Source organism: Atractosteus spatula, chromosome 28, assembly GCF_055471065.1.
Source record: "Atractosteus spatula isolate fAtrSpa1 chromosome 28, fAtrSpa1.hap1, whole genome shotgun sequence".
Lineage (NCBI taxonomy): Eukaryota > Metazoa > Chordata > Actinopteri > Semionotiformes > Lepisosteidae > Atractosteus > Atractosteus spatula.
In genome coordinates, this window is record NC_142733.1 from 4,974,118 (window position 1) to 4,989,970 (window position 15,853).

A 15,853-nucleotide genomic window follows, 5' to 3' on the forward strand; every position below is an offset into this window, starting at 1 on the left:
TCCACAAAGTGCTCTCTTACTTTGTTTAGTTTTCTTAATCGATCTATTAAACCTGCTTTCTAGCCTCTTATCGACTCGCTCTTGGGATGCATCTATTCAGCACCTCAGGCATAAAATCTTTGAACTGTTCGTGCAGATTCTCTACTGATTCTGTATCCATCCCATCTCATTCTACTTGTCTTAATCTCATCTTGAACTGTTTCATTCCTTCAGAGTCTACTTTCCTGTAGTGTTAAACCATGCTTCAAAGCACACCATACTGTGATCACAGTTTGCTGCTGGTTCTCTCTTGTATTCCTCACTTTACCTTGATTGTTTGAAAGGACTGGATCACTGCAGGGTATCCCTCTCGTAGGAGCTCTGACAAATGGATTAAGGAAGCCATCATCAGCGGTGTCTACCATCTCAGTTTGGGCTGCTGACATCACAGACGGCTTTTCGCAGTCTGTGATACGAGCAATGTAATAGATACAAATAGCGCTGACGATATGACGTGTTTGGATTTTCAGAATTTTTGGATAAAATTCTCTAAGATTCTCCCTTCTTGGCTTCGGACTCTGCTGCCTGGGCTTCTGGGACCACTCTTCCTGGGTAAGAGCATCTGACATGACACGTACATGAATAGCAGTCCTAGGTGCCCATGCAGAAATTCACAACGCCAATGCTGTTTGTTCCTACTGTACAGATGGCTCTGATGGAGCTGGAAGCAGAGCTTTTGAAGTCTCCCTTTGCCGACTGCCCGTGCCTCCATTGAGAGTGTTCCTCAGCCCTGAGAGATAGTACAGATACTCTGAATGGGTGCATTCGCAGTTTTTCTCAACTTTTGCTAAGCCCCCTGAAAGGAAACAAATGAAGTCCTGCGTGAGGATGTTTCTGGTTTTTCTGCGCTTGGCCCGGCTGATTTCTACAGCAGTGCGCTCAGTCTAAAACTAGGTGGCGTTGAAGTGTTAACTGGCTCTACTGAGGAGCGGGTGAGATGGGTGTGAATAACTACAGTAAGAGCCACTTTAGTAAATGAAATCCTGAAAAAGAGTCTGTAGAGGGTTTGATTAATTACACTCACTCCAGGATGAAGGACTCGTTCCTTTGAATCGGCAAATCCTTTCTTTAGCTCACTGAAATTGTTGCTCCCCTCACCCGTCCTGCATGGTGTGCAGACAGGAGACCCTCCTTTATTGGAAGCTTTGCTCGGCAGGTGACCCTTGTTGACAGCCGATGAATAAGCCTGCAAACGAGAGGCCCTGCACCTTGATTGCTCTGTATTTACTCCACTCAAACACGGTGGAGGGGGATGTGGTGGGAGTGTGTGGGGAGGGGGTGGTGTTCTCGGTATCTCATTTCCTCCAAGAACAGAAGCTGAAGAAATGAAAATCTGATTTTTAATCTTTTCAGGCAGAAAATGCTAAGGTGACTCTCCCTCACCCATTTGTGGGCACAGGCTCGATGACACACCATAAAAAGGAAGAATCACCAATTCTTAATGGCTAATACTATTTCAGTGCATTCGTGAGTTTGGCCTTTCCCCTGCTGTGATGAATCCCAAGCCTGAGAGGAAACAGAACAGCTGTGCTGCCTTTGCTCCTTGTGTTGTTGGTGAAGAAGCCCATCCAATCACAGGGCTGGTCTCAGGGCTCGGAGTCAGGCCCTGTTCTAATGCAGAAATGTGCTATTGAAGGCAGAGAGGCTGATGCATGCAAATCTCATTCCGCGACAAAGTCCTGTGTGTTCATCAGAGGACCGACTGTAAAAGCGAGCTTTGTAAGGTTACTGAAAGGCATTTAAAGGGGAACCACAACTCTGTTTTTATATTTTGGGGTTAGAAAGAATCAGGATTGATGAGTGCATTTTTTAATAATTAATAATAATAATATTAATAAGCGCTTTTCTGGACACTCCACTCTCAAAGTGCTTTACAGGTAATGGGGACTCCCCTCCACCAACACCACTGTGCAGCCCCACTTGGAAGATGTGACAGCAGCCAGAGTGGAACTTTAATGAAATTTAAACCACAATAAAAGTAAAATGTACACAGTAATGTGGAAGCCCTTCAATTTACATCCCAAAATAAACTAAATTTCCAGGTATGTGCAGCACCATATTGTCTGTGTTTCGGAACAAGGCAAGAAAACTTTAGGTGAGGTGATGCCCTATTACATTGTAAACAAGCAGGCTTGTGAATAAGTCTCTTTTAATCCAATAGAAATATTGCTCTCGACTTCCAGACAATTTTGCTGAGAAATATTACTTGTTAGCTCTGCATACAGATCACGTTGGAACATTTCTGTGGTGAAATGTCTGCTGCACAACCTGTACTTATTCGCTCGTACATCACAGTACATTAGTCATCACAGGGACTAGTGACCAGGAAGGGCTGCTTCACGTCACAATTCTTGCAAACTCTTGACAACATGGCGACCGTACAGTACTTTTACAGAGTTCACAATTTTGTGCTGAATTTGGAATTCACAAAATTTTGCGATACCATCAATCAATTTATTTTGTTAGCAAGATTTAATAACCGGTCTGAGAAACTGGGACTGCAGTTCCCCCTTTAATACTGCTGAAATGTTATTCCACTGCAAATACAATCAGTTGATGGATGAAATGCAGTCATTGCAATGGAGAGGCACAGCGCATTATTTATCCCAGGTCATACGGTTTAAGGGAGGAATGTTGCACAGAAGATAAGGAGGTGGCCTCTCCCTAAAGCAATACAAAAGGCCACACTAGTCAACTACAGATTGTTACAGTAGATGAGAATTCCGCTGGACTGCGCTGAAGTTCTGCCCTGCAATTAAAGTCCAAATGATGATAGTTTTAGTCTGAATCATAAATCATTCTCTACTCAACTAATAAAATGAAAGTTCACAGGGGGGACCAGGTTGTTACAGTATTGGTTACTGCTTCTGATCATCAAAGAGTAATACTCATCGATTAGCTCACTAAATACTTTGTTTAGTTTGATGTTTTCATTTTACAAAATGTTTTAAAAAGCACAAAGGAGAGCTGTGTGTCCTTTAGATAGTAAGTAGTTAACACTGGAGTACATAAGTTTCATTTAGGTTATGCTGCATCTCACTAGGACCTAACAAAACATGCATCCTATTTGATCAAGTTCAAGTAGGGGAACTGCGTCAGCATGCGTAGGCTGCAAAGGAACAAGTAAAGGTTTATTCCGTGCTGAAAAGAATAGGTATTTGCCCTGCTGAAAAGAAAAGAAGAGTCGCAACGTTTTGGCTGTGGAGCCTTCTTCAGGTGTGTGAAGAACCAGAACACCTGAAGAAGGCACCTCAGCCAAAACGTTGTGTCTCTTTTCTTTTCAGCACAGAATAAACTTTTACTTGTTCCAACTTGATAATACGCTCAATGGTCAAAATATTAGGAACCTTCCCCCTTCATCCAATGTCAGGTGTGCTGAACCTCTATGAGAAGCAAGCAGCTTGACATGCAAAATTCCAGGGGGTTCTGGACCATCTGCAGCTCAGGCCTGTCCTGTCTAGATGTGTGGGATGGATCTGTGTGTTCTACCACACCTGCTGCTACCGAACACGGTGGAGACCTAGGACTGCTCTGGCTGGGGAAGATGATGAAGGCCTCCTGTTCTGCTGCAATCTCCCGGCCACTGAGAGTCATTCAATGGACTGGAGGGTTTCCTAACACTTGACCACTGATTGTATTATTGGTAAATACTCTAGATAATATTATGCAAGCATAGGGCACTAAAAAAGAGAATGCTTTCATCACCAGTGATCAGCAGATGAGTGGTCTTCTCCTTTTAAATTGTTCTGTACCCATCCTGGTGATCTGATGGAAACCTCAGAGGCAAAGTAAAACTGCCACCATTCCCGTGAGCAGGAAATCAGCGGTAAAGCACAGATGAAGCTGGTTAGAATTCAACGAGACCCAGATCAAAATCAGCTGCTTTCCCTCCCTCATCACTCACTCATAGCCAGGCCTGAGAGTGACAAACCATGACTAATGCATTGCATTCATTAGAAAATATGAATACAGAAGCTAAATGAGCTTTCTGGCTTTTCAGTAATTAGTGTGTCACCGACAGGGGCATCTGCGTCGCAGACGGTTTTCCTGGCAAAGCTAAGGAAAACGGAGACTGTAATGAAAAATGCTGATCTTCCAGTGTGGAGGCAGTCGGGATGGTAGACAATGGACCTAACGAAGCTCTTTGTTATCTGATGCTCATGAGCCGCGTCAGCAGGAGCTCATTTCCCTTTTCAGAAGAGGACTCGAGACTTGCGCCGAAGATGACTGACATCCCCTTTCTGAAAGGCAGACGGCTTCGTACCGGTCGAACGGCCTGGTGGACCAATCGGGGGGCCGCCGGGCGAAGTGCTGCAGATCACCTTGTCAGTCATTTTTTTGGGGAGCAAGTCTTGGGGGCGCACTGGTGCCGTGCAGCAGTGCACCCCCAGAGTCGTACCTCCTCCTCCCGGGCTTCAGAGCCCCGCCGGGCTCTTGCCTGTGGTGCTGTTGCTCTTCTCCTGGCCCTCGGCCGTGCCGTCGGGGCCCTCGGAGTCCTGGCGAAAGCAGTAGGCCCCGTACAGGCGGTACTTCTTATCCGGGAAGCCCAGCGTGCGCACCCCCGGCGCGGAGCCCCCGCAGCGCTTCCGCGGGTTGACGATGGGGTAGCGGATGCTGCCGTCCTCCAGCCAGCCGGCCTCACATCTGTCCAGCAGCTGGATCTTCCAGGCGGCGTAGAGCTGGCCCGCCTTGGCGATGGTGGAGCCATCCCGCTGGCAGGCCTTGACTGCCTCTGCGTAGCTCAGCTTCTTGTGTCTCTTCAGGAAATACACTTTGCCTGGAAGAGAGAGGAGCCACACTTGTGCATCAGGATACACTCTGGCAGCTTCTAATTGCATGGACCTCTAACTGCACGGAGATTTAAATTTAGGGGCCCCGATTACTGAAATATGCCGATTTTGGTATATCATAGAGTTGACAGGGGACATTTCAACAGTGCCGCGATTGACGAAAAAATCTCATCTTTCTGGACTCGCTGCAAGAAGATGTACAGGGTGTCTGACTCTTCTAATGCCGTAGTGTGATGGAGGTTTAATCTCAGCGTTGTCTGACAGAACTACACATCCTGACAGGCGCATGTGTCTCATGGCTCAGATCTAAATCAACTGTGTTGCAGGGTTCGGTTCTCTGAGTGACACTGCCCCTCTTTCAAAGATCTTGACAGTGGAGGGCTCTGTCCTGGCAGAGGAGCCGGTCTTTTGGCGGGGCGAAGCTGTCTTCTATCTAGGGACTGGCGCTGTGCTTGCTCAGAGCCCCCAGGCTAGCAGGATCGAATCCCAGCAGGGGCAGGGAGAGTGGATTTCCTCCCACATGCAAACCAAGAGAATCACGGCCATGGATTCGTCCGTACACATGCCTGCGGGCTGTTTCTTCCTGGGGACTCACTGTCCTGGCTGACCTCAGGGAAGATGGGTTACCTGGGCCAACCTGTATCTTGTCACCCTCCTCCTTGCTGACAGATGCAGTGAGTAGTGTCCTCTTTCTTAGAATCCGAGACATGATGACCCAGCACTACATGATTTGGGAGAGAAACCCAGCTGCACACTTCCACTCCAACCTGATTTCATATTTGCACTCCTCTTAACCAACCTCTTAATTTGAAATACAGTATATAAACCAATGGCAATGTTATTCAAGGTAAAGAACAAATACGTACTTGACCACAGGGTGCTAAATGATAAAGGCTCAGAGTATTTTACTGTAGGAGGGAGATACCTGCCCACATGAAAAGGTATCGGCGCCTACACTGCAGAACTTTGAGATTTCAGCTCTTCATCCCTGGCCAGTGTGTCCAGCTGGAAATCAGTCCACACAGTGAACAGGACTGGCCTTACACAAGGGTGACCAGGGTGACCACCCAGGGCACTGTGGTCAGCTGAGGGAGACATTGGCCAGGGATATAGAGCTGAAGCCTCAAAGCTCTGCAGGGCAGATGCTGATACCTTTTTGTGCAGTAATCTGAGCAGACACCAAAAACCATGTGCATGTCCCTGTCATACACATCCATTGAAATCTAGACTGAATTCCAGAGAACAGCAAGGAGCTGAGCACCGTCTCCCATTGAACTCCACGTATGGTGCTGAATTCTGCTATTGATTTTCTGTTTGTTTCTATTACTGCCACCTATTAGCGTGGAATATCGTCCAGCATCTCTCTGCGGGCCGTTGAGCAAATAAATAATCTCGCAGCTGGTCAGCAGCTGTATCGTTCTCGGTGGTTCAGGCTGGGCATATTCCACACCCCGGACTTTCCTGCAATAGCGCGCAAGGGAGGAGCTTCTAAAGAAACATTCTCTGCTCCTCAGTGGAGCGGAAAAAGAAAAGGCGAAATTCAGGGCCGAAATAACATACAGCTGTTTTTCTTCGTGCGGCTCCCTCTTTCCCACACTCCGATAACACCACTGACCTGATTTGCAGTACACCTGGTACTTTATCATCTGGAGTATCTCTTGCAGGCATTTGAAAACCGCTTAGCGGTTCACAGACTTTAATGAAGTTTCTAACGGAAGTTATAAACAGCAGCCAAGTTCAATGAGCCTCAGTCATCAGTAATTTATAATCATCCCAGATGTCAGTTTCTCACCTAAAAACCATTAAATTCTACACACCATCCCCTTCGTTCCCTTGCACACGTCTTTTTGCATCCCTCCTCCACCTCCAGCTCGACCTCTGACCCCTCCACCGGGTGGTCCCAGCCTCCTTGTCCTCTGGCCAGGGGGTCAGCCCTCAGCCAAGTGGGTTCAGCCCAACTCACTGTGTTCAAAGGGCTCTGTAGCCCTTTCAGCGCGCGGAATTCTTGGGTGTGGTTGTTCCTAGTGAACTCCCCCCTGGGCCAGCCCTGGCCGTGTCCCAGCCCGCGGCTCACCGTTCAGGTTGGAGGTGAAGCAGAAGGCGTCGTAGCGCTCGTCCTCCTTGTGGCGGTAGCCGTAGTTCCTCACCCCGGCTGGGGTCTCCTTGCGCCCGCACTGGTCCCGGGGCTGGGAGATGGGGTACTGCACAGAGCCATCCTCCAGCCAGCCAGCGTTGCACCAGTCCAGCCCCTCCAGCCAGGCGGCGTGCAGCTGCGCGTAGGAGGCCAAGATGGCGTCTTGCTGCCTGCACACCTCCTGCGCCTCGTGGAAGTTCATCTTGTAGCGGCCCAGCCGAGGGTGATAAGGGAACACCACCCCTGTGGACAGAAGTGCAGTGGGATCACCATGAGCGTGGGGAGCTGGGAGAGCTGCTGAATGGGCTGTGAGCACTACTGGAAGAAGGTTAGAGGAATTTGAATAGGTACTTCCAATTTCAAGTCCTCAGATACCGGTTGAGGCTAAAGCTTTTTTTTAATGAATGGGCAGTTCTGATTTCAGTAAATTCATCTTTTTGAGTTATCGTTTTGTGCTAATTCACTTCACGGAAAGAAATTGCTTCTGTTTAGGCAAATGCATGGGTGAACCCCTGATCTATTGTAGCTGGAAACATGCATTTAGTATTGCTCTGGGAGTATGTTTGGTAATGGGTACGTGACACAATCTGCACTGCATAGTGGAAGCAAATCCTGCACACCAGTGATCCCCTGACCTCTGACCCACGAGATCAAGGCAGGCGAGTCCAACCATGCCCTAAGTTGTCTCCCATGATGCTGCTTGATCACCTGACCTTTGACCTTCTAGGTGAACCCAAGGTCCTACTACAAGTCAGTTGGACCCCATCGCCCACCCCCCCCCACCGACTGTTCCCCCGAACTCTGACCTTCCAGGTCAAGGTTGACGAACCCGGTGTCGTCCTCCATGTCATCCGTCACCTCGCACTCGTAGCGGCCGTAGTCCTGCAGCGTCACGTTGTGGATGACCACCGACGCGTCCCCCAGGCCTGACCCCTGCAGGGACACCCGGCCGCGGTAGCCGCCGAAGGTCCGCTGCTGCCGCCCCAGCGCCACGAACACGTCCTCGAACTGCAGCGCGCCCGTCACCTTGGTCCACTTGATGCGGATGCGGGCGGGCTCCGGCCCCTCCGGCTCGTGGTGGTAGCGGCACGGCAGGGTGATGGAGCCGCCGCGGTGGGTCACCACCTTCCCCGGCGCCGTCTGCACGACCACGGCGCCGCTCTCGTCCTCTGATGGGAGGGGAGAAACCAGCGGGAGCTGAACACCGGCCCGCGCGTTCGCGGCGGTCACCGGGAATCACGGCACGGCTCCGGGGACACGTCCCATCCGCCCAGTCGGAGAAAGAAGGCTTTGCCTTGGCGCTCCAGGACACCTGGAGGCTCCTGGAAGCAGCCGAGACTAATTTTTATTTTAGATGCTCTCTAAATACAAGCACACTGTTTAGATGCCAGGGAAGACAGGATAACATTTGGAGCTCAGAGACTGATGTGGTGCAATGCCCAGTCTTGTGAAAGAGAAGGTATTTATAATCCCTGTGCGTCTAATTAGCTAAGGCGGTTGCTTTTGTTTTGTTTCCTTTGACACGTTATCAAAGCTTTTGTTTTTCAAAAATGATGGACCTTGTTGTGATGCTCCTGTGATATCAGGGCATCGAGACAGGAATACAGTACATCCTCGGGCAGATACAACCTCACACAAACTACAATTTCAAAAACGACTCGAGTCTCTTTCGGGCTGCCACCTCTCCGCCCTCTCAGCTGGCAGCTGGCATGTAGCTGGTGTTTCGGTTGTCACCAAGGCATTTAGCTGCACCCCCGAGGAGTGTGGCTGGGCCCCAGTGCCAGCCGCCGCAGAGATGCCAGCCTGGAGATTTCCAAATTCGAAGACTGTGTTCACAGCTAAGGAGGCAGCAGGCGTGGGCTGCATGCTGATCAGAAGCAGCATTGTTTCGGGAAGAAACCCCCATGTGCAGCAAATACACCTCTCATGACAGGCCTGGACAATGAGAACAGACCTACAGTAGTTAGAGGGGTTGGAGGAACTCCTTTGCATGCACGGTTTCATTTGCAACCGAGGAGCGTGCAGTCAGCATGGAAGTATGATGCCTGTTTGTTTCTGCCCTCTTCCTAAAAGGACTCACATGATAAAGACAGGGAGAGACAGATAATGCCAACATTTTCGGCACGTAGCTTTCTTGGATATTTTACACGGAAGACAGTTTTCAGCGCTGTAAGTGCAGGGGAGCGACTGTTTGGCTTTCCGAATGCTGGAACTGAAAAGCACACTTGCTGACGGCCTGTGCATATTTGCCATGCAAACGCACCCAGCTGTGGCTCGGAGGAGAGTTGCGAAACGAAACGAGGAAGACATGCTTCGGTGATTTAACCAGATTCAATTTCTCGTCTTTTTTTCAGCAAAGGTCTGCAAACAAAAGAACGTGGGGGACGCTGCCTTACCCAGAACGTGAACCACCTTTCTCCTTCCTTTGTCTGCTTCGGCAAGGCGTGGAATCACGGGTAAGGCCAGAGCCAAGAAGACACAGGTAACCGTCAGCCACCCCAGCTGAACAAAAACAGCACAGCCAAGTCAGTATAAGCAGCAATGATGTCAACCTAGGCTAGGATGAGCTCAAAACATAGAACTACACTGCTGAACGCAAATTTTTAAACCCAGAACTTGATTCTAGCTTTCCAGGAGATTCAAATGGGGAAGACCAGCCATTATGTTTCTGGTTTGTAATTTTCAGGGCTTTTGTATGGAAATGCACACTGCCCAGTCCATGTTGTGAGTGACATTAGATCAGGCCTTAAATGAGCCACATTGCAAATACTGGTCTTGGAAATCTGATCAGTCCAGAGTGGTCCCGGGTTCGAGCCCTGATCTGACTGGAACAGATGCTGCTATATGTGCTTATGCCTCCTCATGGCCCTACTGTCCCCTGCCTTTCTTTGGCTTTGAAAAGAAGTGTCATCTGAGCCTGGTGATCATGCCATCTCTAATGGTCAGGTACTCAGGTGAGGCCTGGCAGCAACGGGAAGCATGAGGAAAGACATCGGAACGATGCACAGCAGGGAACCGACAGTGGCGGCAGTGCCAGCGAATCTGACAGCTATTGGAGCTGTTCCTCAGGAATTTTAATGAGAGCTTAGCGAGGCTGTATGCAGGTAGAGCTTTAGGTCTTAATTGTGCTGTCTCTAAGACCGCAAACCGCTCCACTGTACACGTGCCTGAGCACTGGCAAGCCCTGTGCAACAGGCCACGGTGGGTTTCTGCAGGACGGCAAGAGGAAGCCGGGGGAGACCAGGGTTCGAGCAGCAATCCTGCAGAGCAATCCGACCGGCTTGCCCACAGTGGTCGACTTGGAAATCCGCCGCTACAACACAACGGGCACAATACGCACAATACGCACAATTGTACACATGACACAGAGGTGGGCGCCAATCTGCAGACAGATAGAGAAGGTTGCTAGGCGAGTGTGAACGTCTTCATTTGTTCCACAAGTCTGCCCTTTGAAGGACTGAAAGACCTGTGAGTGCCGGGGGTCATGTATAGAAATACCCAACGCAGTGAGGTCAGGGCCCAGCCTAATGCCTGGAACAAAGCTCTAACATTCTTACAAGTCCACCAACCACCGCGCACGCCGGGCTCTAAGATCTACGTAGTTTAATGGCGACAGAATATGATTGTGGTAGAAGGGATTAATAACGGTGTATTACAGCAGTCGGACGGAGGGGAAAGAATTAGATATCAGAATAGCTGCTAAGGTAAGCGTTCCCGTGCTCCCTGCAGAAGGGTATTCGTGCCAAAAGCGCGCGTCGGAGAGCCACTCTTACAGCGCTCAAACCCGCGTGTGGCACATCATCGCGTCTCCGGGGCACATTATGTAAAGCGCATAAAGAGCCCCACATCTCACACACACACACACTCCCCTCCCACACACACTTCTGACTTCGCCCACCCGCTCTCCTGACACGCGTGCTGCCGCACAAGCGCGTCTCCGGCGAAGCCCCGCATTCTCAAGGTGATCAGGCTGAGCATGCGGCAAACAGACCTGCGTCAGTTACAGCCTGTCCCCGTCCCGCTGGAAAAAAAAAAAAACCCAACAACTTACCATTATCCCCTCTGGTGCAATTGTAGATGTAGAATACAAGATGAACGACAAAGTTCTGCGGGTTGCGAAAAGTTATTTTCGTCGCGGCGCTGGCCAGGAACAGTCACAACCCGCAAGCAGCAGAGAGGTTTTAGTGCGCCACTCTTGTCCTCTCAGCTCCTCTCCCTCTCTCTCTCTTACTCTTAATCCTCCCCTCAGGTTTTTTTCTCCCTTTTTTTTTTTTGGCAGTGCAGGAGAAAGTGCTGACGGTCCTCCGGGCCCGACTGCGCTATGCCTTTTTCTCACACGCAGCATCTCACGACATTGATGCGCCGCGTCGCAGCTCGGAGTAAAAATCTCCCCCAGACCAGCCGTTTATTTTTGGTAGTTTTTCAGGTTGCTCCTCTCAAGGTCAACCCTCGTGTGAAAGGGGGTCTGTGGTGTTTTGTAAGGTGCTGGCATGTGTACTGGGTCACCTTTCGGCATCCACGCGTAAACCCCCCTGCTGCACCGATAAAAGGAAATGCAAACGCAGGCATTTCTGGTTGATTCGTTCAGCGTTAATTACAAGCAACAGACGTGGTTAAAGACAACGTTCATTACAATGCAAACCAGAGTTAAAAAAAATAAGCTCCATCTGAACTTTTCTCCGAATTAGGATGCTAGGGCAGGGACAAAGGGGCAGTTTGCTCTCTCGAAATCAGGCACTTAGCGAGGAGCGCAGGTGCGATGACGTCACGGGCACCGGCTACTGCCCCGCGTCCGTCCTGCAAACATAAGCACGCTTCTGCGCTGCGCGAATTTACCGTTAAAACAGGCCACGCTATTTTCAGGACTACGGTACAGCGCTTTTTTTATTGTAAGACTGGTAACAGCCCGTTTCAATCTTGCTCTCTAGGAAGGAGCAGGGCCTAACAAACGTCTCGTGGGGTTTTCCCACTTTCAGATCCTCACAGATTTTCTATCTTAGCGTATTCAAGAAAGAACTAGGGCCATGGCATTATAGTCAGAAAGAAAATGCGCGGATTTAATTCCTTTTGGCTAGAGATTCGATTTGTTTTTAATTGGAAGAAGTGGGCTGTAAAAACATGGCCGAGCGGAGGAGACACTATTGCCGAGTGGGGAATTAGCTCAAATGGTAGAGCGCTCGCTTAGCATGCGAGAGGTAGCGGGATCGATGCCCGCATTCTCCAAAAGTTGTTTTTTCCTTATTTATAATATTCGCGTAAATATTTACAGTAAAATTACAAAACTTTTTCTTTTATTGTGCTTTTTAAAATTATTTTCCCTTCACGCCTGCCCACTGTTGTTTTGATTGTAGGCTTCTTGGCAAACAGTGACGAGTACTGACCATACGCCGTGAACGGCGCCTGTGCATGAAGAAAACGGAGTTACAGCGCCTCCTCTTGGTGAGTCGAAAAAAAGCACGTCGTTTACCTTGGAGAATAGCTGCCGCCAGCATGCGTAGGCTGCAAAGGAACAGGTAAGGATTTATTCCGTGCTGAAAGGAAAACAAAAGAGATTCAACCTTTCGGCTGTGGAACCACAACTAAAAAAAGACTCAACAGCCGAAAAGTTGTGTTGTGTTGCGAAAAGTTGTGTCTCGTTCCTTAGTGATGTGTTAGTAGTTACTTAGTACAATATGTAACAGTTCATGACTTTCTCCCAGTTACATTTTTAAAATTTGTGCTGTAAAATAATCTTGATGTTTTACAGCACAATTCTCCCCGATTCTGCTGTGTAGTCAGATTACAGGGTATCTCTGTGTTTATTTTTGCACGCTTCCCACGTGAAATCATCTGTATTTTAATTGAGCCCCATTGGCCAGGAGAGACGTGGGGATCTGGACACAAACGCCTCAGCCCACTTCTGCTGTGTTTGATAAACACATCACGCCAGTGGGCCGCACACCCAGGACTGACCCTTTGGGTTCAGAGTTCACTGTTTAATTCTCTGACAGCCCTGGGAGACACGCTGGCCTGAACTTTGCCCTCTGCCCCTGGTGCCTGCTGAAACACGGCCAGGGCTGTGTGTTTGTTCAGTGAAACTGTGAGCTGCTGTTCGGGGGGTTACTGTCAGGAATGGGCTCCGTCGTGCCCGATCAGTTGTCTCCTCAGCTCTGTGAAGAAATACCATCTGACACCACACTGCACACATTTCACACTCACAGTTGGGCTGCTTTGTGGATGAGTGGTTTTGTTGACATCACAAACAGCGGAGGTGGGAGTTGTGAGCTGGGAAGAAACAATATTCACACAGGGCTGTAGTTTTCAGTCAGTTGCTATTTAAATGCACCAAGAATCTGAATCAGTGTAGCAGTCCCTGCCTAGTAGCAGGTGGTAATTATCCATTGGATTTTCACTGTAATAGGTAGAAAGGAATTTCTCAAAGAATTTTTAAAATTCACCAAGCTTATTTACCAGTTGTTAAAGGAATGTACAAATCTCTAGCACAACCTTTATGCATTTTTGAACATCTTTATCCAGTACGTGGTCATAGAGGAGCCAGAACCTATCATGACATGCACCACCTTGGACAGGACACCAGTCCATTGCAGGACAGACACACACACACTAACACCATGGCCAATTTTCCCACCAGTATGTCTTTGGACTGTGGAAGGAAACATACAGACTTCACACAAATAGCTACTAGTAATAGCACTCCAGGAATTTAACCTAGGGCTCCACCACTCAGAGTAAGCAATGCTAACCACTGCAACACTGTGCTGTCTTGCAATAATCTAATATTAAAGATAAAGCCTTTGCCTTTTGATCGGCTATGTGTGCTTCAATGCCAGCTTAAATATGGCTTATGTCTTATCCTTTTGTCTAAAGATCAGACACCATAGTTAGATCCTCACACTATGTGCTGCTGGCCCTGTGATTATCTGCAGCATGCCAGGAAAATATCATTTGTAGGCGCTCACTGCATCTGCAGTTCTTAAACGACACTAAACTGCATTCTGAGTACTGATTTTCACTCTGGGAGCTCTGGGATTGTCACACCACAACTAGTTTGACTTGTTACACACATCGAGTTAGACAGTCCTGCCAGAAAGGGGTCATTATTATTAAGAACAGTTACAAATGAGAGAAGGCCATTCGGTTACTAGTTTATTGATCCCAGGAGCTCATCCAGATCTTTAGTGAAAGAAACCAGGGTATTGACCTCATCAATATGGCTGTGTTGCTTTCTCCAGCTTCCCACAATCCTTTCAGAAAAGACCCATGTTTATCTGGACCTCCTGATCCTAGACGAACATAGATTTCCATGTAGTTTCCACTTGGGTGTTCTGGTGCACATTTCAGGGTTTTTATTGTGCAGGAATGCACTAGGTTGATGTTGTCAGTGATGTTGTTGAGGAGCTTGAATATTTCAATCAGGCTCCTCATAGTTTGCTCAGGACTAAAAAAGGCTCTTGCTTCTTACCATTACTACTTGATAATAAAGGAATAGTGAACCCTACTTTAACTTCCCTCAGCCTGTTAGTGTGGGTTTTACTATTACTATTTTGGTTGACATTTATCCAAAGAAATCTATATGTGTCCATTTATACAGATGAGTATTTTACTAGAGCAGTGACTCATGTGGACTTTGGAAGCCTGTACCTTGCAGATGATATCTGCTTATCTTCTTCAGTGGCCATGCAAATTGCTGTCAAGTCCTCTGTGTGTTTTAATTTCTTGGTTTAAAGTCCATTCTGTTTCCTTTAAACACATATTAGGTGTGACCTACCCTCTGGTCCAGAGAGTCATTGCAAAAGTCCAACAACATTTGCAACAAACCAGAACATTTAATGTTAAACAAAGAGCAAAATGGCAGCCATGGTGAAAGATGATGTGTGATAGATAAGGCTGTGTTCAGAGTGCTGTGTTCAGGACCTAATGGGTTAAAACTAAACAAGGCAGCAGCAGTATCAGTTGTATATTGCTTTTTCAGGACAATGTTATTAAATCTGGTCCTGGTGCTGGGCTTTCCAAGCCTGGACATAAATTGATATATTCGCTCCGTAGGTCATGCAGTCCTGAGTGAATAGACCGCCTTTATAGAGTCATGGTTGCCGCACTGGAAAGTAGCAAGCCTCTTTTTTTTTACAAAACCAGCAGACAAATCCTAATCGGCACACCCCACAAACGTGTGGCTGAACAGGAAGTAGAGCTCGCTTAGAAAGGCTCACATTTTCTCCTGGCTACACAAACCATCCCTTCAGCATTCCAGTGATTTGAAACCTTAATAGCCTAGGCTGAAAATGTCATATATATAGAGATATCTTATATAAAACACCTGTGGTGGATTATCATGGGAGGCAATATGAACAGAGAGCAAACAGTTTTTAAAACCTATCATAAGCTCCCCATTGTGACAGCCAGCATGGCTTTGAATGCTTCTACTGACTTGTCAGCTGTACTGGCGCCAGGCCCCTGCAACTTGTACAATTAGCAACTTCACTGTGGCTTAAAAAAAAAAAAACAGGTGATTTGGCATCTTATCCAAATACTTTGTTCCATTAAGGGCAGCAAATGCCTGGCGTAGCACTGAGGATGTGGCCCAGAGACAGGAGCACTAGCCAATTATAGCGTGTACACAGGAGTGCTAGTTCCTCCATTCTGAATCTTTTAATGGCATTCCGGATCTTTTCTACTGAAGAACACAGTTGAAAACCCATTTTGTAAGGCAAGGCGTTGATTTTTCAGTTGCAGTCACAGAAGACAACCAGAAAACGTCTCTCTGCACTGATGTCTTCACTCATTGTTTGGGTGGATTCACCACCTGCCTACAGTCTGGGGGGGGGGGGGACCTACTTCTGCCAGGATCATGCACGGGGGGGGGGCTCAAGACTTCTTTTTCACCAGGCTT

The 15,853-nt window shown here is 48.1% G+C and overlaps 1 protein-coding gene and 1 non-coding gene across 2 annotated transcripts; one reads left to right on the forward strand and one right to left on the reverse strand.

Moving 5' to 3' along the window:
* Positions 1-1,967: 1,967 nt before the first annotated feature.
* On the reverse strand, positions 1,968-11,197 carry hapln4 (hyaluronan and proteoglycan link protein 4). The gene is made up of 5 exons (XM_088907817.1): positions 11,015-11,197; positions 9,360-9,465; positions 7,770-8,132; positions 6,904-7,206; positions 1,968-4,816 (listed from the first exon to the last, which is right to left on the reverse strand). Exons 1-5 carry the CDS (start codon positions 11,015-11,017, stop codon positions 4,455-4,457), a joined length of 1,137 nt encoding a protein of 378 aa, XP_088763943.1. The 5' UTR covers positions 11,018-11,197; the 3' UTR covers positions 1,968-4,454.
* Positions 11,198-12,113: 916 nt separating this feature from the next.
* trnaa-agc (transfer RNA alanine (anticodon AGC)) lies at positions 12,114-12,186 on the forward strand. The gene has a single exon. It is a non-coding gene; the product is annotated as a tRNA-Ala (tRNA).
* Positions 12,187-15,853: the final 3,667 nt, after the last annotated feature.